General features: G+C 44.1%; 1 protein-coding gene across 3 annotated transcripts in view; it reads right to left on the bottom strand.

Moving 5' to 3' along the window:
- nrg2b (neuregulin 2b) overlaps positions 1-10,000 on the bottom strand; it is a 36,731-nt gene that overhangs the window by 18,529 nt on the left and 8,202 nt on the right. For 2 of the 3 annotated variants that reach the window (XM_077021337.1, XM_077021338.1), the window contains exons 2-3: positions 2,719-2,881; positions 515-633 (exon numbers count right to left, since the gene is read on the bottom strand). In XM_077021337.1, coding sequence (XP_076877452.1) covers positions 515-633; positions 2,719-2,881 — 282 coding nt within the window. Of the gene's footprint in view, positions 1-514; positions 634-2,718; positions 2,882-7,909; positions 8,208-10,000 lie in introns of those variants that run through there. The other variant, XM_077021339.1, reaches the window with a different exon arrangement.

Here is a 10,000-nt window from a genome sequence, read left to right as displayed (position 1 = left end):
ACTGGTGAAGCCAAACATGCAAATCAGTCAACGAGATAGAAAGGAACCCAAGGAAGAAGGAATATTGCACGACATGTTCTGGTACACAACCCCACCCCCCTTTACTCCGACATTCGCCTCCACTGCTTGCTTGGCTTACAGAGTGCCTGACACGATTTCAGCTCCATATTTTTGTCTCCTCAGCCTACGTTTCCCACAGTTCTTTTCCCTGGCAGTAGCCCAGCATTACGGGGAGGAAGCCTGGCACTGTCTGACTGGCACTGGCCTGGCTTGTTCGATCGCCATCGATCTCTAGAAGGGGACACACGTGGGTTAACCAGCCAGTGCACAGGGCCTTAGAACAGTAGACGCTCCAGCACACATCACACACCAAACAACAAGCTGCCACTGACTTACCAGTACAACAATCAACAGTCTCCTAGAGACACAGAGTCTCACCCAAGCAGGCCCTATAAGAGCCAAGACAGTGAGAAGCCCTAGGAGGGTTCGGCTGAATTAAGGGTTCTGCTCTTACTGCTTTGGACGTTGACGTAGCTGGTGGAGTTCTCCTTGCCCAGCGAGTTCTCCACCACACACGTGTAGTTCCCAGAATCCTCCAGTCTCACTCGGCTGATCTGGATCTTTGAGTTCTTCCTGCATGGAGGGAGTGAAGAAAGAAGCATGTGAGTACATTTGAATGTCATTTGAATGTCATTTGAATGGATCTGTTAGCTACTGACACACCTTTATCCTCAATACAACAACACACTAGGTTTCCTCATGGCATTTGGAAAAAATCTCAACAAAGGTGTTTCTGACTTCTCCTCTTCAGTGAAGAAGAGGTTTCTGTAAGAGGTAACCTCCACTAGTGGCCAGAACCTCTCCAAACACAAATACAATGTTCTAACCTCTATGTGATTGATACCAGAGGTGGGCATTCCTGGTTCAGAAAGTAAAAGTCTTCACCAAGATTTTGCTCAGGCTTCTTGAATAGTGTTGATTGCACTAATTTTACCTGGATTACACTAATTAGAAAATCCAGCAAGCTTGAGTAAAATCCTGGGAACCTGGAATGTTCACCTCTGAGAGATACTCACATATGGTCTAGTTCTTTGAATGTAACAGAATGTCTCTTAAATAATAATTACTAATCTTAGAGAATAGTGTTACAAAACAGCTTTGCTTCTATCCACTCAGTTCAGCTCTTTAGCATCACACAATTTGATGAGTCTCAGTAGAGTTTTAGGTTATTCTATCCAAATGATGATAACAATGTTCTCTGCCTAGTGCCCGCACTGTTAACTCCCTGACAGAGAGTTGTACAGGCAGAATGACTGCAGCCCAGATGACAGTGAATCTCCTCCCCTGTTATACACTGCACCTCCCATAACTTTAGAGTCTGCTCTCCTCTCCCCCATATACCACCCTGTTCACACTTGGTCTGGATGTGTATATGTCTGTACTTTAGTTCTGTGTGTCTATACAAACACACACACTCACAAAGGTACACACAGGCATACAGGCGCGCACAGGCACGCACACACACACACACACACACACACACACACGCACGCACGCACACACACACACACACACACACACACACACACACACACACACACACACACACACGCACACACACACACACACACACACACACACACACACACACACACACACACAGATATTTCGCAGGGAGCTCTGAGCAGGCAATCCTGTTAGAGTGATCCGGTTCCCGCAGAATCTTGAACATCAGCGCTTTTTGCAGTGAAGCAGGAGAGAAACGTTAAGGAGTGCATGCGGCCCGTCCTCGCGCACGTGCGTGACCCCGTCCTCGTGTACGTGTGCTCAGCTAGTGCACAAACGCCCATAGACGAACCTCACAGGAATGTCACCTCAAAATCCCTCACTTCACATATACATCAAGGTCTCACTGAATTTATTTGTCCACTATCCCGTCAGCAGCTATTAGGGGTTTATCATTGGGTCATTTAAAACAGAAGTAGGTTTTCTTAATGCAGTTTGCGATCCGTGAGCAGCACGTTTGATTTGGACAAAATACATTTACAGCACTGCTGGCTTTGATGGAGCTTTCGTTACAAACGAACATGACAAACTGGACCTCATTATTACTTCCCAGTAGCCTGTACCAGTTTGCCTCAGTCCTGGTCGTGTAGTGCTGATCAGGCCCTGCTCAAACACACATGATTCATCTCATAAAGGTGCTTTAATTACCTCAACTGAATGGCATGTTTTCAGCAGGAGAAATGGCAGACTTTGCAGTTCAGGATTACTCTGAAGCAAAAGGCCAGGAGCCACTGGCCCAAACAATACTCCGCAAGGCAATACTGCATCAGTGAGGTACTAGACGTGGTCTAAAGGGTAGCGCTATGAAAAACTTACCGTCTTTCTGGGAGCACCTTAGTGCATCTCTAAGTTGATCTTTTTGCAGGCAGAGAGTTGTGCAGACGCGTGATGCACTCCCCAAAAATCTATATTTATGAACTGGGGCAAAACTGTAGTGGTGTTGAAAGGAAATGGGGTTTTTAACACTTCTGATTTTAAGGTTAGCTCTGTGTCTTTACATATGTGACTGCGTTTTGATCTGTTTTGTGCATTGGTTTGTAAATGTGTGTTTGTGAGTGTGTGTGTGTTTGTTTGGGTGTTGCATGGCTCTGGATATCGTGTGTATACATTTGTGTGTTTATGTGCGAGTGTGTAAGGGCGTGGTTGTCTTACTTGTTAGTTTTGATTTTGACGTCTTTGCTCTTGCGGAGTTCACTGCCATCCTTGAACCAGCGGAAAGAAGGCCTGGGGTTGCCCTGAGCCTCACACTTCAGGGTGACCCGATCACCCTCCGCCACCCACTGAGAACGCATGGGCTTTACCTTCGGAGCTGATGCTAGAGGGAGGGAGGGGGAGAGAGAGAGAGAGAGAGAGAGAGATTCAGAAATGATCACATCTGCTAGGGGAACACAAGGAGTACTGTACATTATACATTAGCAGAACAGTACATCCTCGTCTGCCACAATGAAAGGGACAGTGAGTGACGAAGCCCTGGAGACACACACAGAAAAAACTCACTGTCTCACTATAACACAAACTCTACACTTTAGTTGCTTATGACGCTTTTGTTCCTCCAATCCTAGTAACGAACAACCAAGTTTCATCTTAAATTTCTTCTTCACAAACTATGTAATGTTTAACTTCTTGCTGCATTATTCTTTAAAGATGCCAAATAATGGAACACTGTATTTACTATGGCATAGTTGAATGAGGACAGTTCGGTATGTGGAACTGACATACAAGTGAACCTCAAACTCTGTTGTAATCTGCTTCAAATGCAAACCCTCTCAAAAGCAAAACTGAGTCGCAATATGGACCAATTCCAAAAATCATAAACTGTTAACAATTTTTGCCTGAGTAATAGTTTGCTCTGCACATTTCACTCCGGACACATTTTCAAAAGTTTGACCATACCGAGAAGATGCCGTTCAGCATCTGAAAAGTAGGATAGTTACAAACTTTATTGGTATAACAACCCTGACCACAAACTGTAAGTAGCTAGATTGCCTGCCATGCTGTGGCCATTTCATCCACTTTTTTGTCTTGTATTGAAGGTTTAGTTGTGAACTAACTAGCTAAAACCTAGCCAACAGCTGATACCAATTATATCAAAAGACATTACAGTATAAGATTAATCTTTGTCAATCTACTTTGTCATTTCTCATTTCTATTTCATCAGCAAGACATAACACAGAAGGTAACTAGCTAGCTAATTGTGTTGCTTAGAGATATCCAATCTAGACCAATAGCTAGCTTCTTCTAGCTAACATCAGGTAGCTTCTCTAGTGTGAATGATATCTGATCGATCAGCTTAGTTTGAGAACTGAAATATCCTGTGATGCAGGCTCAAACATGAAGCTACGTTTTAATGTCTAAATTGTCCATTGCCATCCAATCAATATCAAAAGATAAAACTTGTTTCATGCAAGGCCAAATCATACAGTTCCAAAAAGGTGTGGAAAACCATATTTTACCCTGACCAAAGTCACATACCTTCAATATAGACATTAGAAAATGATTTAAAACTACTGAATAAATGCATTCTAGGGCACTTGTAATACTATCAAACTCTGTAACCCAAGCTTTGGCAATACAAATGAACCATTATTTGTCACGCCAATAAAGCAATTTGAATGTAATTTAATTGAGAGAGAGAGAACAGAGTTTGAACATAACAATTAATGAGACAAAAAAGGATGACAGATGACCAAGAAAGACCCAGTGATGAAGGAAGAGGCAGAATGATAGCATGACAGCTGAAAAGGAAGTGTGTTGAAAGCATGGACAGGACAAAGACACGTAGCCTGGTGGGGAAATGGTGGCCAGCTGAAAGAGAGGAGGACAAGGGGAACAGGCGTGGGGGAAAAGAGATGAATGTGTTTCATCTTCTCACAGTTTCCCTTGTAGAATAATCCATCCAGAAGCACACCGCTCTAGATTCTACATTCTCATATACATTTATGTTTTCGGAATAGTGTGAAAAATAATAAAACCATAGACGATTCAAAAGACCAAAGAACTAGCCTATAGTTCTTGCTCATACTCAAACATGAACATGCACATACACACACACCCACACACAACCATACACCCACACACATTTATAAAAATCAATGCTCGTGCTCATTGTGAAAGAACTGTCCTAGATTGGTTGCAAAATGCAGTGAAACTGAAATGCTATTGTATGCTTCATAGACTAAAAGAGCAATGCATCAAATGTTGTTTGACCTTGTTTCTTAACATTCCTATAAAAACACGTCTGACTGAAGGAAGGTTAAGACACTTGCTTTAATGGCATAGGGCCTTGCTTTAGTGGGAGACTACAAGCGATTGGAGAGACTGAAGCAGCTATGATCTTTCTCCTCCCTCTCACATCCCCAGACTCCCTTTCACTCTCTTCACTCTGTCATATTCACTGAAATCACACTTTCACAACTCCACCCCTCAGCTTCCTCACACCCTCTCTGTCATACACATGCTTACACACACACACACACACACACACACACACACACACACACACATACACACACACACACACACACACACACACACACACACACACACACACACACACACACACACACACACACACACACTCAATTAGCACATTGCTACTTCATCTTTCAAACTATTAATCTTAAAATGTAACCAAGATATCGATACAGATGCTAGAATAAGCTTGGAATGAGCCGGTCAGTCTCGGGCTCGTTTGTGTCAGGGGTTTTCAGGTGAATGTGAATGTCTGAAGCAGCTCCACAAGACAGCCTGGACGAGTGGATTCAGAGATGAAGACACAGGGAGTGTGTGAGCACTCTGGAAGGTGTCACTCATTTTAATAGCAGCTGCAATGGCAAACAAGCTTAGCTACGTGTCTGTGTAAGAAACAGAGAGGATTTGTCCGCCATTCTGACAAGGATTAGGAAAATCTCACAGACCTTACATGCAGCAGTGACTGAACTACTCTGAGTAAAGCTGACTAAACTAGCTCATTTAAAAGGTGCATATCTGACACAAAAATGTGAGAATACACACACACATGGATACAACACAACACACACAAATGCAACATATACACAACACAATATACAGATACACTTACAACACACACACACACACACACACACACACACACACACACACACACACACACACACACACACACACACACACACACACACACACCCATAACACATATTGCTTGCTTTTATTACTTCAATATTTCTCTCCGTTCTCCCCTTTTCTCATTTTTTCCTCTCTGTATTTTTCTTTTCCTCTTTTACTCTCACTCTCTTGCAGACAAAAGACTATGTTGAGTCTCAATATGCTGCAAGGTCAGGCTTGCATCTGCAGAGAACTCACACACATACACACACACATACACACACACACACACACACACAAATGCTCTAACAAACTTGCTAAGATACGAACACACCATGGACACACCCACACACACAGACACAGACAGAAAACCTCACACTTGCATGCATCCATGCACAGACACACACGGTCTCACGAACATTCTTAAACACACGCACGCATCCACGCAGCATTCTCACAATCGTAGCGCCACGTGCACACGCGTGCACACACAGCAGGAATGAAGTTCTGCTCCTCAAACCCTTGAGCATGTCCAACTGTTCTCCTCAGTGTTTGTGAACAACCTAACGAGCTCGACTGGATTTCCCAGCCTGCTTAACGAACACACACAAACAACCAACAACAAATTCAACAAGAAGCCAGAAAAAGAGCTTCTTCCACCCCTCACAATTAGTGGTACAGAAACATTTAAATGCACAATTGCTACGTTGAGAATGGCTTTGTGGAGAGAAGAACGTGTTGTTCATAGCTCGTCTTCATCACACAGCTACCGGGTCCTTCATCTCTGGCTGGTTATGCTGCAGTGTGCGCAGAAATCGGCTTTCACACTGAGCTTTCTGTTTTAATCAAGGTATAATGGACAAACCTGTATGTGTGTGTGTGTGTGTGTGTGTGTGTGTGTGTGTGTGTGTGTGAGTGTGTGTGTGTGTGTGTGTGTGCACGTGGATGCCCATGAAAGTGAGTGTATCACTGAGAAGCTGCACTACACTGCAGTTGTGCATGAGGGCTTTCGCTCAAATCAGCATTTTCTGATAGAGTTTTATCACTCTAGCTAAAAGGGGGGATGGGAGGAGAGAGAGAAAGAGAGAGAGTCATACGTTGCATTTTTCTGGGACACACACACACATACACTTTTGAGATTAAACACGTACACGCACGCAAACAAAAACACACACTTCTGAGATTACAAAAATGCACGCAACGCAAACGCATTCACATACAAGCACACACACACACACACACACACACACACATATGCACACATACACACTTAAAACTACACACAAGCGTGTGCCTTGTATTAACATTACAAAAACATTTGAAGAGAAATAAACATGCTGTCTAAGCAGAGTCTGTCCTTCAGAGATGGGGTCTGGTCAGGAGCTAATGCATGGCTTGGCATGCACCCCATCCCCCCTACACACACACACACACACACACACACACACACACACACACACACACACACACACACACACTGTCTAGAAACCACAGGTTAGTTCAATAACATTCACCCTAGACCCCTCCCAGTGTACAGCACAATTTCAGGTCCCCCGGACTGGGGAAACTATTAGGTCAGACAGGTAGAACACACACACACACACACACTGAGTGCCACAGGACAGAAGAAATTCTGCTGGAAGACAATTCACATAAAAGCCAGATAACGTGATCAACATCTGCAGATAATCTTTAAAAGCCTGATGTTTAGGCCAGCGACAGAACGGTAAAATGTGTGAATAAATAAATTAAATGAACGCATGCCCAAAGCCATCAAGGCTGAGCAGAACCAATCAGCCTCATCCCCCCACCACGATGGGAATCCCGACCTCACTCCCGGAGATGCGAACGTCCAGAACCCATTTCCACCCAGCCAGCACGCCTGCCCTCTACCGTCCTCACGTTTCACCTCAACTGTGGAGGACAGAGGTGGAGCAGTAAGGCTCCGTCCGACAGCTGCCGGTCCCCAGTCCCACTACGGGAAACGCTAAAAGGACACGTGAGTTACGTAAAGCGGTGGTGAAGCTTCTAGAAACAAGACGAGTCACACGTGAGACACACGTCAGTCTTCCAGCTCCATGCCAGGGCTCAATGAACCCTTTGACTTCTTGCTTTCCTTTATCCCTCCTGTTCTCAGTTTCTTTCTCTCATCCTTTTTCTCACACACAAATGTACACACACACACACACACACACACACACACACACACACACACACACACACACACACTCACACCCATAACTTCAGCAGTGTCACATACTTCCACATCCCCCACATGCCGATAAACGAGTGCCTCTCCCGTTCCTCTTTCCTCCCTGCCACGCTCCGTCCTTTGCCTCTCTCTCCTTCTTCTCCTTTTCATCCCTCGTTCCTTTCCTGTGGTCTGCCATGCTGAGGTGGGGAGTGTGGAGTGTTCGGTGGAAATCGCAGGGAACACGCATGTATGTGCGCGTGTGCTCGGGAGTGTTTGAGCGTGTGTGTGTGTGTCTGAGAAGGGTGTTTGTATGTGTGCGTGAGAGAGAGGGAAAGAGAATGTGAATGTGGAATGCTCCGGCACTCTCTCTCCATAGGAGAGACCAACCTCTCATCAAACTCTTCTGGGATACACCTACTGAGAGAGAGATATAGAGAGAGTCAGACAGACTGAGAGAGAGAGAGAGAGAGAGAGAGAGAGAGATGGAATGAGGGGGGAGAAATTGTTGGAAAGCTTGTCACAGGACTAGAGAGAGAGGGAGTCATGGAGGAGAAGCAGAATGAATAATATTAGAGTACCAGAGAAACATGGCAGAGATAGAAATGGACAAAGAGAGAGAAAGAGAATGTAAAGCCTAAATGAACAGACAGTGAGGATATGCTTTATTTCAAGGGTGCAACTACAGGGCTCGTACAACTAGGCAGTAAACCTATAGGACAGAGTTGCCATGAAGAGATTCACACCTGCAACATCCTGGTAAACTATTTAACCATGAATGTGTGCCTTCAAACTAGTTCTCAGGTTTCAGCCTGCATACCACATGACGACAAATTAAACGTACATAGTCAAAACTCATAATAGTCATAATATAGTCATTATAGTCAAGGCTGCTGTCAAAGTGTTTATCATGACCTAGAACTGTATAGTCGACCAGGAGCTGTTGCAAATTTCCAATGCCATACCTCCCAGAGACAGAACAGAAGGATTATCAACAAGGTTTTCCTCTTTCACGTGTGTGCGTACACACACACACACACACACACACACACACACACACACACACACACACACACACACACTCGTGAGAGCTTGTCTCCTCTTCATACAGGACAAAAGACGAGCATTACTCCTCTGTCTGTCTGAGGAAGGAAGTGTCTCGGTACACCATCTGAAATAGCACTGAAGCTAACAGGGATCACACAGGCACGTGTTCCTCCGCCCGGTAGCCATGATGCCTCTTCTCGTCCGAGCGACACCGGTGAATTTGCCTCCAATTCAACCAAGCTCCTGGAAGGCAGTTAACAGCAGAACGGGGCACAGTGCCCAAGACCCTGACCTGAGGGGAACAACTGTACAGCTTCCTAAAATATGGCCAGAATTAGACCCGGCAGAGGGAGAGGCGACACCGCGGTGGGGGAAACGGTGCAGAAATTACTGCTGTTGACAGCAAAGAAATGAGATTGAGTGTAAAGAAGCTACGCTCGGATGTGCCAAAGTCAAACCGTTTTATTATGGAAACTGCTAATGGTAAAGCAATTGTCACAAATGACATTAATTGAGCCACCAATAATGGATTATGGAAGCTCTTATGGACAAAGTTGCAAGCAGTCAAGCAGAAGACCTGGAGAGACCTGTCAGGCTGACCTTAGCTGTACAGCGCTTCCCTAGATGAAAATGTGATTGTTTACTCATCTGGCTCAGATGAATGAACAGAAAATCTTTAGTATCACTGCAACAAAACGCATTTATATAGATATTTAAATGCTTTTTTTGAGGTTTTGTGACAAGGTAGATGATCAGAAATGGATGATTATCGTGACACTAAAACCACTAGCACTGCCTGAGTACTATACTGTATATAGATAACAACCTACAAATAATAAGAATTTTCTAAGAAACCATAGAAATCCTAACGTAATCCTAATAAGAATCCTCACCTTAACTATGGTAACGAAAAACAAAGCTACGTTTTTTTGCTTCGTGAAAAAGTACTTTATTTTGTCAGGAATATTTTACTGGTCCTGACAAGGTAACAAGGTAAATTCCTCTTGTTTTTCTCTGTTAAATGTTAAAATTCTAGACCATTACGCCAGAGCCCTGTCAGAGAGACTACACACAAGAAAACCTATGCTTTTCATGTAAAAAAACAAAAAAAAC

This window comes from Brachyhypopomus gauderio, chromosome 11, assembly GCF_052324685.1.
Source record: "Brachyhypopomus gauderio isolate BG-103 chromosome 11, BGAUD_0.2, whole genome shotgun sequence".
Lineage (NCBI taxonomy): Eukaryota > Metazoa > Chordata > Actinopteri > Gymnotiformes > Hypopomidae > Brachyhypopomus > Brachyhypopomus gauderio.
The sequence above is the reverse complement of the archived record's forward strand: the minus strand, read 5'-3'. Positions and strand labels throughout refer to the sequence as shown.